This window comes from Podarcis raffonei, chromosome 5, assembly GCF_027172205.1.
Source record: "Podarcis raffonei isolate rPodRaf1 chromosome 5, rPodRaf1.pri, whole genome shotgun sequence".
Taxonomy (NCBI): Eukaryota; Metazoa; Chordata; class Lepidosauria; order Squamata; family Lacertidae; genus Podarcis; species Podarcis raffonei.
The window spans coordinates 54,286,359-54,306,682 of NC_070606.1; the positions used below are offsets into that span (position 1 = coordinate 54,286,359).

General features: G+C 42.0%; 1 protein-coding gene across 3 annotated transcripts in view; it reads right to left on the bottom strand.

Annotated features, from left to right (window-relative positions):
- Positions 1-488: 488 nt before the first annotated feature.
- The window catches only part of MXI1 (MAX interactor 1, dimerization protein), a 73,674-nt gene continuing 53,838 nt past the window's right edge, over positions 489-20,324 (bottom strand). For 2 of the 3 annotated variants that reach the window (XM_053389248.1, XM_053389250.1), the window contains exons 4-6: positions 7,325-7,439; positions 4,872-5,043; positions 489-2,339 (exon numbers count right to left, since the gene is read on the bottom strand). In XM_053389248.1, the coding sequence (XP_053245223.1) occupies positions 2,176-2,339; positions 4,872-5,043; positions 7,325-7,439 (451 nt within the window). In that variant the 3' untranslated portion in view covers positions 489-2,175. The remainder of the gene's footprint in view (positions 2,340-4,871; positions 5,044-7,324; positions 7,440-20,324) is intronic. The other variant, XM_053389249.1, reaches the window with a different exon arrangement.

A 20,324-nucleotide genomic window follows, 5' to 3' on the forward strand; every position in this document is an offset into this window, starting at 1 on the left:
CATGACACAGGTTCTAAAGTTGTGTCTTGTATTATATGACACAGTAATAGCTCTGGGGTGAATGGATAACATGTGGGTTCAAACATACACGCAGCATATCAGTATCAAGACAAGATCTACATGAGAGGTCATTTGGGGTCATCTAATCACATGGCCAATAGGTTTTTTAAAAAACTTCCAGGCACAAGAACATGGGAATTCTAAAATATTATCATGAGTGACCAAAATGGCAGAACACAGTGCATTTCAGATACAGAAATGTTTAATGGTGTTAAAGTGCTACTATTAAGCAGAACCATATGCTAACATTTAAACACATTTCCACTGCACTGCTAAATGAGGTTACCTTGTTTTTTTTTTGTTTTTTTTGTTTTGTCGCCCAGCCCTATCTAAAGAATAATAAAATTAAAAATCTACAGGACTGAAATTAACAACCCAATAATTATAATCAGCAATAAGTTATGAATTTTATAAAGCATTTTTTTCTCTCTCTTTTTTTCCCTTAGTAATTACGGGGTAGGCAAATTACTTAAGTCTCAAACAAGTGTCATAAATGAGGTCTCTAAAAAAAAGAAGTTTAAACTTGGTAAAGGAACAATAATAAAAATCCTTGTAGTTAAAAACTTAAAAGTGAAAGCAAAGAAGACCTCAAAGTGCAGGTTAGAAAGCTTATCGCAAAAGGAAAATCATTTAAAAATTGGATACAATCTTATTTTGTTAACAGCAAGACAACTGCAACAGTTCCTGCTCAGGGAGAGTGAGAGGCGTCCCCTGAGGAACTGTGAGACACATGCCATGTTAACTGTGGGCCCACAACTATGGTTGGATCCAGGTGGCAAAGTTTGCAAAGGGAATCCATAAAGGAAATCAAAAGGAAGAGCCATAAAACCCGAGGAGAGTTCCCTGTTCCTTTTGTGCATGGCAGCAGAAAAACGGGTCCCTTTCCATTGGTGTTAGTTACAAAAGACATCTGCAGAATCATGCTTAGGAGTTCTAAAAAGACATTGTTGCATGTAGGTTCTCTCACCTGAACAACTTTTACAAACATTTATCAAAATAATTTGCAAAAGGAAAAAAAAAGGATAATTGCGGCTCAGAATGGAGGCTGTGCCTTTCCTGAACATCATATCTTTTACAGGCTTGTCTGTCTGTCTGTCTCGCTCTGTCAGAAGCATCACTCTATAGACAAGGAGTTACTGCTGTAGCCATTGAATCCAGAGAGCAGTTGCACTGTGTGCTGGTATTTTACAGCTCAACACCCTAGTGCTAAATAATGCGGCACAAGCTCTTGCCTTGAAACAATGTCCAGCTGAAAAGTTGAGCTGAATGAGAATTGCTTCCAGATTTGCAGCACCTCTCTTTTCACAGGGCATGAGCAGAGCTTCTAACTATTATTGTTATCTCTTAGGTAATAATGATCAGAGCTGACTGGAGAAACCTAGTGGGCAGAAGGTGTTGACTGGACTAGCTACTGCTGGTGAGAGTACACAAGAACTTCCCATAGTTCTCGCGTTCAGGTTAAAGGGGGAAAGAAGCTTCAATCAAGTGATGGGATTTTAAGGAGAATGAAAAAAGGAGTTTTGTAATTCATAAAATTGTGCAAACTCATCAGAAGAGGCTGGTCCAAGAAACTAGTATCACCTTGGCTACTTTTGTCCCACAATCTGGGACTAGCGTTAGATCATCATCATGAGATATTGGACTAACGTTTTTATTTATATTTAGCACCACAAGGGCTCTTAACAAAGCTTGCTAAATTTGGAAGATGGAAAAAATTCCATTTCTCAGAAGGTATGACAAACTGAGAAAAAGGATTGGGGCCAGAATAACCAAGATCCCTTGTCCAAATCAAATAATCTCTTAGCAAAGCTATCCACTTATACATGGGCAAATCTCAGTCCAGCTGTGCACAACTGGAGTCCTGCTTCAGACGTCAAAATAGCTATGGGTTCAGCACTAAGTCAGTATTTTGGACTATGACAGTATGGAGACTGACTGACTCCCCTGTTAGGTTCCCACCCTCCTGTGGACCCACAGAGCTATTCTAGAGTTGCATCTGTCCAAGCTTAGCTGTTGAAGTGCGGTTTGGAGAAGAAAAATACTGTATCTAAGAGCTCTGCTGTGTGAACTTCAACTACCCCAAAGAAATCATCTGCTCTGCCCTAGCACCATGCTCTAGGAAGTGAAGGAGAGCTTGACACTAGCGCTGGAGTAACCCTCATCACTCCCAATGCTTTGCAAGCTGCTGTGGTCATCAATGTCACTTGTACTGGTTGTGCTGATATCATCCACGTCTCCATGGGAGAACTCTGTGCTTTCCACATCCACTTCGATTTCTTCTGCAAAAGAAGGAAGACCCCCAAGTTAGTGTCAGGGTAGGTCCACTGTTCAATCTAGACTGGCAAAAGGTCCTGGCCACATCATGAGATTTGCTTGGAAATGTCTAGTGTTGTATCATTGAGGAAAAAGGAAGAACAGAAGTCAGGAAACTGTCGTTATATTAATCAATGTTTTGAAAGAATTATTATTACAGCCCATTTGGTGCCAGCTGATTTGGACTCCCAATTTAACAGATTTTGGATTAAACATTTTAAATTATTGGTGAGCGCTCCTGGGCACGGAAAGGAGCTTATTACTACACAACTATTTAACTGCTTAGTACATTTTCAGTCATTTTGATTAGAAAGTTATTGATTAGATTATCACTTTCAGCTGCTAGCTCAAGAGAGAAAATTCATATCTAGTGGCACAGCCTTGGATTAAGCAGATAGTTACCAATACAATATCGTAAATCTGAACTCCTGCTGCTCTAGAAAACAGATTACCCCTTCTCAAATCAACAACAAGGAGCTTTGTTGCAAACCAGGGAAGGCACATTAATCGTTGCATGCAAATTATACCCACACACTATCACATTCTACGCTTTGAATTAGTAATACAAGTAAATTGGCATCCTCTCACTTAATTTGCACGATTCATTCTAAATTTTTGAGTTCTCAGAGATTTAAATTTGCAAGGGCAAATGAGGTCTAGGAAAGGGTCATTTGTGGAGCAGGAAGACATGCAGACCTTCAGCCATCTTGACCAATGGATGCCTAGCACAGAGTCTCCTTTTACAGTCTGTTGTTTCAAACACTTAGAAAAAACACACAGCAGAGCATGGAACTGTACTATCTCAGAATGCAACACATGTTGAAATGCTCTAGTGCATACAATAAAAAAATGGAATATGGAAAACTAGCACTTCAGGGAGAAATATAGACTAGAAACTTCTCCAAATGACTGAATCAGCAAAGAGCCTTGACCTGCAAGTGTGTCCCTGTATTTACAAATTCCTCTAGGCAACCATAAAAGACAGGCTTTAATGAAAGAGGACACTAATCCACATAGTGTATCAAACTGCATGGCACATTATGTCCCATGCCATTAAAAATATATGGACAATACTTTGGGTCATCAAGCACACTGGCTCACCATCCTCAGAAGATAAAACAAACTTCTAGGGGGAAACAATATATAATAATCTGGAGTCATCCTGGAGAAACATATCAAACATCTCCACTTCTGAGATTTCTCAATGGTTATGTAGAAATCAGGTTAAAATAATAGCTATGCCAGATACATACAGCCTTATTTCAGTCCAGCATAGCAAGAGCAAATTAGCAAGGGTGTTATAAGGGAGATGAGACTCTGCTGCTAATTGATCCTGCACAGACACAATAACTTGGGGCACAATATTTTTGCTATTCCCTTCATCTTATCTAAGAACCCCATGTTGACATATACTGATATTATGCCAAGGCAGACTAGGTTCGAGTTTATCAGTGTTAATGTGACAATCATTCTGGTTAACGCTGCTTCCCAATTATAGGCATACCTCGTTTTTTGCGCTTTACTTTATTGCACTTCTCAGATACTGTGTTTTTAATAAATTGAAGGTTTGTGGCAACCCTGCGTCAAGGAGGAGTCATTTTTCCAACAGCATATGCATGTTGTGCTTCTGTGTCACATTAATTAAGATATGCACATTGGAGGGCTTTTTTAGACATTATGCTATTGCACACTTTACACTATACTAGATGTTCACACTATACCATAGTCTAAACTTTTATATGCACTAGGAAACCAAAAAGTTTCTGTGACTCACTTTATTGCAATATTTGCTATATTGCAGTGGCCTGCAACTGAACCCACAATATCTCCGAGGTTTGCCTGTACTATGTAGGATAAGAAGTGCAAATCATCTTGTCACACCTTAGTGATGTCATTCTCGTATTCACAGTTTGTGCTTTTCAAATCCATTTTAAATATAGTAACAACACTGGTACCATTTGCATCCAGAGATGTTTCTGCCACAAATGAATCTGAGAGCTTTCCCCAAATATGTTTTGTGGTCCCTCATGACTAAAAGAAGAAAATTTGAAATACATTTGGGTATGGCCACCCACTTCTTCACAGTCACTGGAGGATCCAACACATGAAACACTCCAGTGCACATTGGGAGATGGCAAATCAATGGGGTTTAAAGCCATTATCTTTGCGCTGGATTGTGCTTCGTGCTACTAGTTTCTGTGTTGAACAGGGCCAGGTGAAGGGCCAGGGTGGTGAAAATCAAAAACCAATACCATAACAGGAAACGAAAAGCAGCATGGGGTCAAAATGATATCTTGAACCCCATCTCATCTGACTCCAGCCGTGAGCCTTGTTAAGAAACTACCACGAAAGAAATAATGTTTTAGATGTCTGAAAGCAGGCTGCCTTGCCAGGTGAATTAGATTCAAGCTGCTCATGGGCTGAAGGAGGGGAGATGCGTGGAAAGGGAGCCTCAAAAATTCTGCACCCTTCTCTAAAGTCACAGATGAAATACTGACCCCGCTCTGAATCAGAGCGATCTGAGGAAATGGTTGATCCAGTGCTGTCCATTCGTATTCGCTCGATCTCCTGAGAGCCCTGCAGCTGCTCCAATCTTCGCTTTAAGAATCTTTGCTCTCTTTCCAGGTTATCAAGCTGGTGCTGGCTTCTCCTGTCAGCCTCTTCAAGTTTCTGCCATGATAAAAAAGCAAGCAAATTATTGTTTCTTGACAGCTACGGTATGTTCTGCCTCCACTGTCAGAGGCATGACGCCCCTGAGTGCCAGCTGTGGGAATCACAAGTGGGCAGAGTGCTGTTGCGCCCCAGAGCTGCTTGTGGGATTCCCATAGGCATCTGGTTGGCCACTGTGAGAACACAATGCTGGACGAGATGAACCTTTTCTTACATCCTTACAGAGGATTTCCCTAGTATTTTTTTGCAGGCTCATTTCCCTCTGTTGACTAACATCTGAAATGAATTATGTTCTCGGGTGGCACTGAAACAGCTTGCTGGTGGTGGCAACAAGAACGAAAACATCTCTGTGAGGATTCTGATGAGTAATTAACAGGACAAAATCAAGGGGAGATCGAGTATAGCGCTTAATTAACACGGGATGCTGCACTGTCAGCTCTCTCCATTAGTGGATCATAGTCTCCTGACCCAGGAACATTCAGCCCTGTTCAGATTATTTAAGTGGAAAAGGCATTAGAAGTTGTTGGTTTTTTTTAAAAAGGTTGGTGTACCCTTGTTCATTTGGTTTATTAGGTATTTCTTCGAAGCAGTTTCCCAGTTGAACAGTGGTTTATGTAATCTGCTGCAGACTCCTTTGATCGCAGCTGGGAAATCTTACCAGGCCAGTGCACAGGGTTTCCTGATGGCCAGCATGTTGCATAACTCTAAAGTCATCTCAGGCTAATGCCATCCGTTTAAGCAAGCACGGTTCCCCTCCCTTGCTAAGCCTGAGCTGTTCCAGTGTGTTTAAGCACATCCTGATCCCTGTGAGCCTGGCACTACCCTTTGTTAAAGCAAACCATCAGGAGAAGAGTCAGAAAAACTGCAAACACGAGCACCTGCTGTGTTGCTTCAAAACAGTCTGGCTCTTTCTTTGTGTTGCTACTGACTATTGTGCTGGCTTTCCCTTTTCAGGGCATTAAAAAAAAAAACCAAACAGTTAACACTGGTGGTCCTTAGCAGCATTTCCCTATAGCATGTGGCCTGGCTCACTTGCTTAAGTTACCTGGAGTAATTTGTGCTGAACATCAGATTCTCTCTATGGCACACTTTGGTCTAGATTATGCTGAATGATCTTTCACTGGTCTTGCCTTGCTTCTGAGATTGGGCTTGATTTTTAACAATTCCATCCAGCTCAAATTCTACTATTTCCCCCCTTTCCATCTCTGAAGAGTTTAAAGCCCAACTTGAAACTACACTTCTGCTGCTATTATTAATGCAGCAATTTTGTTAGTCTTTAAGGCAGTAAGGGACACTCTGCTATTTTTATTTCAGTTGTGCATATTACAGTTTCAGGAGAAATTCTAGCCAAGTAAACATCTTATGATTTCAGCCATATTATTTACTATCCTGTTTTCTTCAGTATTTCAGTGGTATTTATACACTCAATATATTTGAGAGTTAATTTACAAAGAATGCCAGCAGAAGGGCACATCATTTCAAATGATCCAACTCTTAATTTAATTTTGTGGAAAAATCTGCATTCTAAGACTATGATTAATGACATAATGAATCACACCAGATATAAATTTTAGGCGCACGTAGTAAAGTGCAATAAACTCATTGCATATAGGAACAGGCTGGGGAAGACAGAAACCTTCCCACATCTGACTGCAGCTTCTCCTGCAGTGAATTCATTAAACTTTGGTATCTTTCTATTATAGTTTCGAACATGAAGCTGAGAGCCGCAGTTTGGATATTATAGTGATTATAGTCTGTTAAAACTCCAGTGCAAGCCCTGCTGGAATTAATGGCGTTTGCACAATAAATATTTTTCAATTGACTCCAATGGCTTACAAACTGCAGTGTCCTGCACAACTCCTGTTGATTTTAATGGCATTGGTGCAAGACAAACTCTTGGTGAATTTCCTGGTTTGTGAAACTGCAAATGTTCTGGAGTTTTAAAAGAATCATTTAAAAACAAAGAGTAGCATTTCAGGAACAGTATTCCCAATGCTAGGTCGATCTGTGCATTAATGGCCAAACTAAGGCTGCAATCCTATGCACACTTACTGGGACTCAGTAAAGTCTTATTGAATTCACTGAGCCCTTTTCAAGTCAGCATGCATAGGACTATGCTGTAAGAAAAAACTTACAATGTAATCATGTTATGGTACTAATCCTCCAAGGTAGGGTGTCAACTTTCCTTAGTGCAATTATGGCTCCTAGATAATCAAAACTTCATTACCAGACTAATCTTACTGAAACGTGCTGGAAAAACACAAAGAGATGCAGCTCTTACCTTGATATGTGCTTTGGCTTTGTTAAGCAGCCCGAGGGTTGTGTGTCTGGAGCAGTCAGGTCCTAGTGGTATCAGAACTTTTAAACGTTCTAGACACAGGCGGAGGTGAGCTCGTCTGTGAGGAAGAGATGTGGGAGTCAGAGCTGCATTTCATTAGATTCCCAAACAACAGTACCCCATTTCCCCCAGGCATCTGGTAACAACCTTGTTGTTTCAGCCGCACCTGACATTCAACAGATTTCACTTTACATGGCAAAACTCTGACCTCAATAGAATGGTATGTTCAATAAGGCACAGGCAAAGGGATTAACCAGATGATCTGTCCCATACATTGTGGGAAAAGTCAATCCATTGCCTTCCTTATAGTTACCATCTACAGTGACCTAAGACGAAGTTCATTCCCAGACATAAATGCAACGACTGGTTATACATCGGCAACACCTATCACATACTCATTGGAGTACTCCTGAATTTTTCAGTGTTCAGTAAAGAAACTTGGAAATGCAGTGGCCCCATATACTAAAGAGGGCTCAAACAAAGACGGCATGTTCAACACCACCACCATTATTCTTCCATCGCATGCAATTATTTTGACATCCAGCCACTGTGTTTAGGGAACTGATTCAAGATGTTTCCTATTAAAAGATCAACAAGGAGCCTAGGATTATACAATACCATGTAGTGAGCACAAGACATACAGTCCTTCATATGTAACAGTACAGAGGGCCTTCTTGGTAGTGGCGCCCTCCCTGTGGAACTCCCTTCTTTCAGATGTCAAGGAGACAAAGAACTACATAATTTTTAGAAGACATCTGAAGGCAGCTCTGTATCGGGAAGTTTTTAATGGTTGATGTTTTATTATGTTTTGATATATGCTGTAAGCCGCCCAGAGTGGCTGGGGAAACCCAGCCAGATGGGCGGGGTATTAAAAAAAATGAATATTATTATTATTATTAATACTACAGATGAGTCCATGGCAAGGATGCAAATTGAAACCATCTCTCCTCAATAAAATATAGCATTCCATACCCTGGACAAATGCAGATCCACAAGTCAAGGTCCTGATGAATATTAGCACATCAATACCAGACTAGCTAACTCGAAATACAACTGCATATCAGACTCATGATTGACTGCTAATTTGCATTCTTTAAAATACTCGGTATACTACAGGACAGGTAACAGGAGCCTAAATCAAAGTAAATATTACACTACAACAGCATCTACCAAAAAATCTAACCTTGATTGGCTTAGGCCCAATGAGCAAAAACAAAACAGAAAAAAAACAAAAAAACCTTTTTAACACTTGCTAAAAGTTAAGGCTTGAGGTTTTTTGTAATCTTCGAGGGAATAAAGCAATACAGCTATGGGTAATTCTGCTTCCCTTCAACACTAGAATGAATGGCAGAGTCAAGAGGCGTTTCTTGGTCAACCACAAAGATTTCAGTGGAACACAGGAGTACACTAGGCCTAAACTAACATAAAAAAGCCTTGAATCGTGATCAGAAGCGAATGAGGAACCACTGCAGATGCCAAAGCATGAGTGTAACATACTGCTAGTGACCCACTCCTGTCAGGAGACAAGAGACAGGCTGGTGCATTTTTTGTACCAGCTGGAACTCCTAAACAATCACTCACAGCCAACCCACACACCACACATTTGACAAATCCAGCTTTAAAATCACAACTGACACAAACACTGGTTGTCAGGACACCCTTAGATACAAAGGAGCACATCCTTTTCAAGTCTTCTAGCATGGTCTTCCCTGAAGCAGGGAGAAATCACTACTAGCCCCATAGAAAAACGATCCTGATATCTTGAATTATAGTTCACCTACCACTGGGCTTCTACTTGAGAAACAAAGGCAAAGGGCAAAGACAGGTGCACATGAACAGTTATTCATTTAAATAAGAGCAAACTGCACTTTCCTATAAAATACAGTGGTACCTCTGGTTGTGGATGGGATCCGTTCCAGAGGTCCGGCCGGATCCAGAGGTTTTCACAACTGGAGGACCATTTCTGCGTATGTGGCTAAACCCAGTAAAATACTTCTGGGTTTGCCACTTTTGCGTTCCAAAGTTTACATAACCAGAGGTACTACTGTATCAGGCATTAAAAACTTCCCTGAACAGGTCTGCCTTCACTGTACTCTTTACAATGCCTACTAAAAACATGTCATCTCCCCCACTTTCAGGAAACACGATGATGGAGGGGGCTGCAAAGTTTATTGTAGGGCTAAAAGCGGTGAAGGGAGCCAGGGAGAGAATTCAGGGTTACAGCTAGAGGTGGAAAGAAGCTGTCTGGACGCCAAGTCACTCATGGAAAGCAATAGAGGACTGGATCTGGAATACAAGTTTCTCAGAAGTCAGGTCTACCCAGGCCTCACTGCTGCTCAGTCACGGTTCTACTACAAATGGTAGCCTTGGATTCTAGGTATATATGTGCATATCTTTACTTATTTGGACCCTTTATTTCCCACACACCCCGTTCCCTGGGAAAAGTCCTTCATCATATCTCCAGTTGTGGCTGTTCCCAGCACCTCACTAGATAAAAAGCACATCTATCCATTCTCAGGTCAAAATAAAGACCTTCCTGACCCTGGTAAGACCATGCAGACTACACTGAGGTGAAGTGAGGAGGCACTGAACACACAGAATTAAGTTAGAGCTCACTTTGAATTCAATATGCAAAATTATTTTATTAAACACTCCCATCAAAATATTTAATACAGCACCACCCACATACATGGTGCTTTAAAGGAATATATGCAAAAGAGCCAGTTTCTTCAACTAAAAACCTGAATTTCAAATAGGATACGAAACAGGGAGGCAAGGTGAAGACAAGTTATATTCCCCCCCGAACCGTTTTTAAGATGATGCAGAACACTCCTCAACAATGGCCAAAATGCCCATCTTCTGAACTAAACCAATAAAGGTAGAGTTGGTAGCCGTTTGTTCTTGCGTCCCTCTCCTGAAGAAATCTCCCCAATGCTCATTCACAGCCTGCGACTGAAAGTGAAATCCCCAAATCGATAACACCATGACGTCAGCCTCTCCGTTTACACTGAAGGCCTCCCGAGTTCCTGAAAGCCTTCATCAGTCATGTTCATAGACAAAGGAGGGGAATGCAAGCTGAGTCCATCTGAATGAAGGCCGAAAAATTAGTCTGGGTGCTTCATTTACATTTTGTATTTCACATGCACTATTGTTAGTAATCTGAAAGGAGTCCAGGAGGGGGGAGGTGTTGGTAATCGCACAATTATATCACTGACAAGCAAGGATGATTAAGGGTGGTGGGGTCAGGGGTTTGGCTGATGAACTGTCAGAGGAAGAGTAGCACCCACTAGAGAGGACAGCCTGTCAGTGTTCGTATTCCAAAAAAACTCTTCACAAAAGGCTGTAATTCACTTGGAAAAACAGCCCCAAGGCTCTGACTTGGTCTTTGCTGGATTTGTTTTTTAACACGTAAAAAAATAAATAAAACCTTTAGAAACTCTGGAAGAGAACAATGCATACTAAACACCTTCCATTTCTTGCCCCGGGTTTCGTATCTTTCCTAAAATGGAAAAAGAAAACTATTTAGCACTTCACCCACGCTGCCAATCAAGAGGGCCCCGCAACTCAGATAACAAAATTATATTGACAGCTGCTGGTTGACACAGGGAGTTGACACAAGTTAATGGTTCTCACCCCAGCAACAGGTGCACTTGCAAATGCCTTAGGAGGGCTTTGCTGGACTTGAAGGGTAGTGACTAATTCGAATTAGGGGAGGTCCATGTAGGACTGTTTATGCAAATACACTCAGATTTGTCCAGCCATCTCACTGCAGCAATATAAGATCATCGTATGACTTGAGGGCACAGTATAACTATGGGTAAACTAATTACATTGCTTTAATTGTTATGCAGAAACAAGTCCCCTTGTCTGGCAGCACTGAAGAAGGGTGACATGAAATCGAGGGTTATGAAGGTTGAACTAGGTTGACAGGACGCATAACCCACATCTTTGACACAAAAGGGGCACACAGAGTGGATCACAGTTGTAGTAGTAGTAGTAGTAGTAGTAGTAGTTATAAAAAAGCTCCAAAGGAATGACAAAAAAACCAGCTGATGATGTATAGTACAAAACAGCAGATAAAGCTGTCACAGTGGCTTCCAAGGTTTTAAAAAGGCTTGGAGGAATAAAAAGGTATTTGATTGCTGTCAAAATGACCATGATGTAGGTGAAACTTCCTGGGGAAAGAGTTCAGAGATGGCTCTCTCCAGGTCACTGCCTTGCCTCCAAAGGTAGAAGCACCCAAATGAGAGCTTTAAGACAGCAAACTCAGTGACTGGGTGGAAAAGATGATCCAACACCCGCCTGGGTCCTAAGCTGTGTAAAACTTTTAAAAACTTGGAACAGTCACCACGGGGGCATCTGAAGGGACCACCTGCCCTGAGGGGAGGGGAGAAAAAACACCAACAGCTTCTTCTAAACAAACAGGTTGTCTTTTCCACTTTTTGTAACCCTTCTTTAAAAAGCAGGTGCTTATTGTTGTAATAATCTTCCGTAAGCCGCTTTGTGAGGTCTGCCAGAAAAGTGCCATACAAATACTGTAAATAAATGAAAGGATCTTGCTCTTTGTACCCGACATGATATGTGCGTATTTCTCATGGCTATAAACTGTCTACTCAGAAGTGGCTCTGATTCATGGACTTAAGAGAGAGCGGAATCCATGCATTCAGCTTCAGGGCCTCACTAGAAGAGCAGAGGCTTTGCATAGCAAAGATCCCAAGCTCACTTCCCAACATCTCCACAAAAAGAATCAGAGAGAAAAGAATTCTGGAGAAAAATCTAGAGGGTTGCTGCCAGTCTGTGTAGAGTATACTGAACCAAGTGCACCAAAGTTTTGATTCGGTAAAAGGTGGTTTCCTGTTTTCCTTCAGAGATAGTCAAAATGCAGAACATAATAGTTACCAGGTAACACATTTCATCACCTCTCAATATTTGCCCTTTTGCTGGGTAATTACCTCCCATAGCATTAGGAGTCAACTTTACCAGCTCTTAATATGCAGGTTATGCTGACATAACATAATATCTTGCCCAGACACCAGGGGTGAAAATATTTCCTCAAATCTAAAGCAGTGCCTTTAAATTCAGAAAAGCTTTCTGTACATAATAGGGTGGCTTCCCGTCTCTGCATTTTATCAGCCTTGCACATTTAGATAATCTAGACTACCATTATATTTTAAGCAATTAATTCCAAGTGGTAGATGTGGATGAATCCATAGTCTGCAGGAGACGTAAGGATGAATTTTTAGATGGTCACTATTGGGAGTTAGAACCAGTGCAAAGAACTGGTGAATTTCATATCCAGGTGGTAGGCTTGTGGGCTGAGTCAGAACAAAGGCAACGTTCTGCAGATAACGTCCTCTGCAACATGTTGGAGAATCATTTCCTCTCTGTATCTAAACCGTGTGACCTACGTAGATGTTTCCTGAAATGCTCCTAAATGGACAGGCAAAGTACGCACCAACTGGCTTTTGCGCATCCTGCAATCCAAGCAGGATGGGAGTTGACCATGTGCTGCTTAGTATCACAATAAATCCTGCAGAACAGGATGCTTCACAAGCAGATGACCTATCAGGCCAAGCTTTGATATCAAAGTTACCAGCTTCCCCACCCACCAAATGTCCCTTATTCAACGATGTCTAGCAGGGGCACTTAGACCCTGAGGACTTAAATCTGTCTCCTTAGTCTACAACAGGACTTTCGCAGAGCAACAGGCACCCTTATTTAAAATACATACCAAAGGTGCCCAGGCAAAAGAACCAAATATTTGATGCAGTTTATGATAGGAAGGAAAGCAGATCTAACTTGGGGGTGTCTTTGTTGAAGGTTCCCTGAGAGAGGAACTAGGAACTGTAAAGCTCCACTACTTATCAAGAGAACCTGGTTTCAGATTAAAACACATGCATAGATTATTCCAGCAGAAGAGGGGAGAAATGTGGAAACTTCCCACCTTTTCTTTTGAGGGAGGGGCATCAGTACAGTCATATTAAACCCCAATAACTGCAACTTTCACACTTCGATTACTGCAACCTGTTCTATGTGGGGCTTCCCTTCCACTTGGTTTGGAAGCTGCAGTGAGCACAGAATGCAGCAGCTAAAATACCAAATGGTATGGCTAGTTCTACAGATATGACACCAGTGCTTAGGGATCTGCACTGGCTGCTTATCTGCTACTGAGCCAGTTTCAAGGTTTTGTTACGGGCACATAAATCTCTAAACAACTAGAGATCCGAATACCCAGCAGATAGCCTTTCCTACAATAGCCCAACTTGACCTTTACAGTCATCAGAGACTGTGGATTGCCATCTGGAAACCTTACAAAAAGAGCCCTTTTCAAGTGTAGCCCCAACCCTCTGGAAAACTCTCCCCCAATATGCTTCAAACATATCCGAAAACTTGGTTGTGTGTTACTCAGGCCTCATTCCGATGCTTGAGCAGGTTACCATGTTCAGTTGCCAATTTGTTCATTTAAGTGACGAAACTTTTACAATGCAATTACTGTACTTTGATCTTTATTTGTATATTTTACTGTATTTTGATTTTAAATTCTATATATTTGCAAACCACTTAAGAGAATGTTCCAAAAATGCTATGTGGTATATAAATTCTCTTTTAAAAACAACAACACACAACTCTTTCAGGTCATATTTGTCTGGCAGCAGATTGACACACCTTTTGTACTGGTATAAACAAGCAAGCACCAAGGTTGACCTGGTAGCCTATCAACCACACTCCTGATTTTTATTGGGCAAAAATGACTGACACAAGGCCCTTTGCAGAGACAGGAAGTACCAGTTTCAAAGCACACCGCTTTTTGTAGCACTGAAAGGTATCATTATGAAGGAGAACAGTGTGGGAGGAATGAATGAGGTCAGCTTCCATGTTCACACTGACCTAATAAAGGAAGGTGCTTTGCATTCTCAAAACAGGCCACAAGTAGTTTTAACATGTTAAAACACAAGAGAAGACTCCTGCAAACATGGGTCAAATTCGACTCTGCTATGTAGATACAGAGTCTGGAGTTCTGCAGCTTCTACATCTCTCAACAGAAAACTGCTGGCTAGCCATAAGAGTACACGTGCAAGATCCATTCAAAATGAAAGAGGCAGAGATCCTGGCTGGATTAGGCTGATCTGATGCAAAGGTGGATGAGATCCAGTATGTTTTGGGAGGCTCACCTTCACAGGCAGGCATGAGAAAAGCCTACACCCACCAACATTCCTTAAGTGGGTGCACATGGATGTAATTTCATATTTCCCTTGAACAAAGCTTATGCGACAAGCACACGAGTGCATGTTAAAAGACAGATTGTTCACCCTGCCAGCCTGTGCTTTCTCCTTCTCTCAAGCCATAAAACCCCACACTGCAGTGTGTCACACCACAGTCGGACGGGTCTCCTTTTCCTCCTCTCACTCGGTGAGCAGTCGCCCATCTGCGGAGGGCTGCAATTTCAGAGATACTCTCCACAGTTACAAATGACATCACTCCCTCTGATTATATAATGCTCAGGGAGGAAGCCTATTTTTATGAGCATTTACTGCATAGCTCTGGAGCCCTACTGTACCACGCACATGCAGGGCCAGACACTGCCTCCTCTGCCTCTTGGGCACAGTGACGGCAGAAATCCTGCCAAAACTCGAAGTTTATGAATGATAATTGTAGATTCCCTGCAGATCAGGGCTAGAACACTGAGGGGGCAATTCAGGGAGCACTTTTTTACTGGTTTTAAACACCAGAATATGAGGTCTTTGTGCACCACCACAATTAAGAGAGGGATTCCTACTAAAGCTACCACATTAGTGCTGGTGGAAATGTTTACTCACAGTGATAGCTCCACGAGCAGCAATATTGCACAAGAACCAGTCACAACAAGGTTCCCCCCCCCACACACACACTACCACACCATATTCCCAGTGGCGTCAGAACCCAGTGTGGAGGCTCTTTCCTTATTCAGAATGATCCCTGTGAGAAGCCTTTTCCATGTATTTGGACAGATTTGTACATTATGACCATCTCATAGAAGTGGCTTTCCCATGTATTGGTGGTTTCATGAGGCAGCACTGATGCCACATTATAACTGCTGCCCGGAGCCACTGCTATGTGGAAGTGTTTCCCATGCTTTTCCATGAAGCTGCTTGTAATGTATGAATCTTCACCCAATGTTCACCTCATATCCTCACATGGGAGAGGGCAGGAGAGGGATAACCTCCATCCCCAAACCTGGGATTTGCATCCAATGTAAGTCATACTTGGAACAGATCCACTGAAATTAATGGACATGACTCATTTAGGCCTACTGATTTCAATGAGTCTACTCACAAAGTATAATTTAGCTAGATACAACCCCCAGGGATTTCCAGTTAAGAGTCATAAGATACCAACAGGGCATATCTGACCACAAAATACATGGACACAAATACTTGCAATCATTTTTAGCCTCAGATTATATGGAATGTCACTTGCATTTTCCTTCCTATTTTGCAGCTCAATGTTTAACCATTTATCTGCAAAAGGAAGAAAGAGTTACACTAAAAAGGCTCTAGAAAAACCCATTTTTTTCTGATACACAATAGGTTGATGCAGGCAAGGAAAGGAATGATTTTGTATTTACCCAAGTAGGCAAAGATTGCTAGCTTAAATATATCTTTGGACCAATTCAATTAATGCAAACCAAAAGGGACTTAATTCAGGAATCATTTGCACATATTATTTATTTATTATTTATTAGAAGTCGTAGCAGCAGCCATTTTTACACAAGAAACAAAAGAGGGGGGGCAGAGACCCTCTCATACTTTCTTAAGGCTAAAGATATCCCCAAGGCTGTATTGCAAAATTCCACATGCAGGAAGTAGTAGGACCACAAAAACTAAGGTGACATATTCAGCTCTTTTTAAACAATCTATCCCCCCCTCCCCCATAACTGGGCCAGCTGCATAGAACACACAATGTCGCTGGTTTGGCATGCACAATCTTAAGAGAACCCAGTCACATTCTGCTAAGGTACCATGTGGCTTAACACCAAGCGTGTCTTGCAATGGCGCACTTAAAAGCCTTATTCTTTTAAAAGGGGAGAAATGTCCCTAAAGGGAACAAAGTTTTTTTCTCTCAATCACAAGCCTAACTCAATCCTCAAATCAGAAAGCATATTTGCTTGAATAGGGGCAGAGAAGAGGAAAGGAAATGTTCCTGTCTGGATTTGTTACACAATGGCTACAGGATAAAAAACAAACCGCACACACAAAAACACACAAAGCGCATTTTCAAGAAATAAACTCTCTCTCTCTCTCTGTGTGTGTGTGTGTGTGTGTGTGTAAAAATACAGAGTTAAATTGTATTCTACAAAAATGCAGAGGAGGGAGGCATCGTTTAGGAGAAAAATAATGGCTGGAGACAAGCAGCCAAGCCTGTATTAATAAATCATTGCAAGAGTATCATTTTGGGGCCAAGTAATAAGAGGCATCTGCATAAATTCTGCATGTTCAGAGAGAGAGCAGGAAAGCAAGCAGGGGCATCCTTCCATAAACAATTCCCAGGTCATATGCTTATCTTGTAAAGCCATCATATGACTTGACGGGTTTGCTTCATCCTTAACCCAAAAGACAATCAAATCTTTCTCTCTCCTTTCCACCCCCCTCCCAGCCACCCTTCCATTGGTTGCTGCTGTTTCGATGCAGGTTCCTATTGGGCAGTTTGTTCTCTAGCAGAGAAAGGACGAAACCCAAGATTTTGCTAAGTAACAAAACCAGAAATGGAAAGCCAGCGAAGGGCTGGGGATGGATGGAGACTGTATTTCCTTTGCTATAGTGTTACATAAGTGCTCCAAACCCTTGAGCCAGGCACAGTAACACGGCTGTGGCTTTCTGCCAGTCCTCAGTAACTCTGCTCATAGGTGCAGGCTGTCAAATACAAATGCAAAAACACATGACCTTACTCTCAGGAAATACACAGCTGGCAACACCGTTCGGAAACAGACTCGGCTACCACAATTTAGAAAGCTTTTTGCTGGCTTTCATACTTTTTGCTTAAAAAAAAATATAATGGAGCCAAATGGAAAGCACTGTTTTCTCCTCCTCGATGGAAGCTGCCATTTAATTTTCCTCCCCATTCAGTAGTTCCAGCCGATTAAGAGATAAGCTGCATTGAAATAGTTTATTTACTTAAAAGGCTGCACACCCTTTCAGCCAGAGCTTCTAAGTAAAGAAACTCTGAAATCAAGTCAACAAAATAAGAAATGTAAAAATTAAAACACAGCAACTAACTTAAGGCGTTTGGTTAAACACGGAAAAGAGTAAGAAGAAGAAAAACTGCAGCTAAAAATAGAGAAGCAGCAATAGAACCAGAAAGGGAAGCCTCTTCCCCATTTTCTCGAGCGATTTACTTGAATCCAAAACATTTGTGCCAGTGTAGCTACTGGAACAATCAGGGTTTAATTGGAGACAAAGTTCAGTCCTGGAACATATGAAATCAAGAAATAAAATGCCCTTGAGCTCCTGCCCTTTCACTTTCAGTCTTTTGTGGCACGAAAGCAGGCTACAAACACACCCTCAAAATCCCCTTTCCAGAGACTAAACTAAATACAGGTTGGCCACGTAACCAAAACAAGGACCAAAACAAGATAAGAGCAGGCCTGAAGGAATTTCCCTGCCTTCCTCCGGCTACTAATATAGGAACATCTTGTACCCCATTCCCTCCAGACATGTCCATTCACACCTTTAAATTCAAAGCTATGTGTACCCCTTTCAAAGGCTTGTCTCCCAATGCAAACACAATGCAAATATCACTACTAGAGGCATGAAACCCAGGAAAAAACCTGGAAGAATGGGGAGGACCCCCTTCCCAATTTTCCCACCCCCTTCACATCCCTAATCTCTACACACCCAGGAAAACAACTGCCACACCTGATCTATTTACATACTTCTTCAGCTGATATTCTCCTCAAGAGGGGAGAGGAGGTGAACTTTATATTAAACAAGGTGACTGTATTATGCCTCATGTAATAGAAGGGATAAAGAACGTTTTTTACTCCCCTTTTTCCCATCTGAGTAGGTCGGTGGTGCCCTCCTAAGCACTCAGGCAGCCGCCACCAAACCCCTTAAAGGTAAAGGGACCCCTGACCATTAGGTCCCGTCGTGACTGACTCTGGGGTTGCAGCGCTCATCTTGCTTTATTGGCCGAGGGAGCTGGCGTACAGCTTCTGGGTCATGTGGCCAGCATGACTAAGCCACTTCTGGTGAACCACAGCAGCACGCGGAAACGCCGTTTACCTTCCCACCGGAGCGGTACCTATTTATCTACTTGCACTTTGACGTGCTTTCGAACTGCTAGGTTGGCAGGAGCAGGGACCGAGCAATGGGAGCTCACCCCGTTGCAGGGATCCGAACTGCCAACCTTCTGATCGGCAAGCCCTAGGCTCTGTGGTTTAACCCATAGCGCCACCCGCGTCCCACCAAACCCCTTACGTTCCTCCTAACCCCAGACAGGGGTGCTTTCCAGGCATTCAAAGCAACTGCTTGCAAGGGAAGCAGAGATAGCATCCAGCTTACCTGTCCCTCCCTGGAGACCAAAGTAGCTTGCTTTTCTCTGTCAAACCCCAACTCATACACACATGTAGTGTGACACCAAAAAGGCCCGGGCACATGACAGGAAAATTCCCTGTAGGTCTGGCAGAAATACACAGAAGACCCCAACATCCATGTCTGGCAACAATCTGTGGGACCTTTGAGGAAAAGCAAGTGGGCCAAAGCAAAATGGACCTTCATCTGCTTAGAACACACAAACAGTTGTTAGGCATGTGCTACAGAAAGTATAGGCTGGGATAAGAAGCTCTGTGGCACTCCAGAAGTAGTCGAACTACAGCTGCCATCACTCCTAACCACTAGCTGTGCCGGTCTGGGCAGATGGGAGTTGGAAATTCATCAAGATCTGGAGAGCAGAAGTTTCTCCCATCTTTAGTGCATAGGGCTGCAACCGAATCCCTTTCAAATTGCTTCACAATTTAAAGCGCTGTGAAAGCGCCATATGAAGAAGAACTCATGTATTGCTGTGGCTCTGGGAAATCTGTGTTCAAGTCCCAACTCAAGTCATGAGCCTAGGTAACTTGTTCCTTAGGCATCTGACAACTGTGCATGCATGTTTAAATAAATAATTTTTAAAAGTTAAAATTGAAAGGGTGGTATCCAACATGAATCATACTCAGTGTAGACTCACTGAGGTCAATAGACAAGAAACACAAGTTGGATACCATCCAGTGACTTCGCACCAATCACTGTTAGATCCAGAGAAGGTTCGTCCAGTGAAGGAGTTTCTTCTTACAGCTTCTCTGGCTTTAACCCACTGTTTATCCCCACACAGTTGCTGAGAGATAAAAATGGAATAAATCCACATATATTGCCTTGAACTTCTTGAGGGAGCAATGGAAAATATACACATCACTGATGGGAGCCAGGCCCACAGATCAGTTTTGTACTGTGTGAAAAGGTAGAGATTTTGGTTTATTCTCAAAAGTTTCTGCATGTTATTCTCAAGGTGTTTCCCATGAATGTGATGTGGAATGCAACTGTGCTAATTATAACACCAAGATTAACCTAATGGTGCTAAAAATAAGCTAAAAATAAAAAAGGACTGCTATGGAAATAGTTGATCGTGTATCCTGTGCCCTCATTCTGGTTAATCCCATTATAGTCACTCCTCTTTAGAAGCCATTCAACACAGGTGTGTGTGTGTTTTCAAAAACACCATGGCCTTCAAATGTGTTATTTGTCAACAATCCAAGAGTGCTGAACCAAAACTGTGCCTACATTTGGAAATTAATTTTCCATTTCAGAAAATGCCAGATCCAGAAATTCTAAAGGAGCTCCAAATCTTGCTCATCTTGAATTTCAGCAGTCACAATGTCTTAAATCCTACAAATGCCAATTGTTTTCCATCTAATGCTGGTCCTTTACAAATC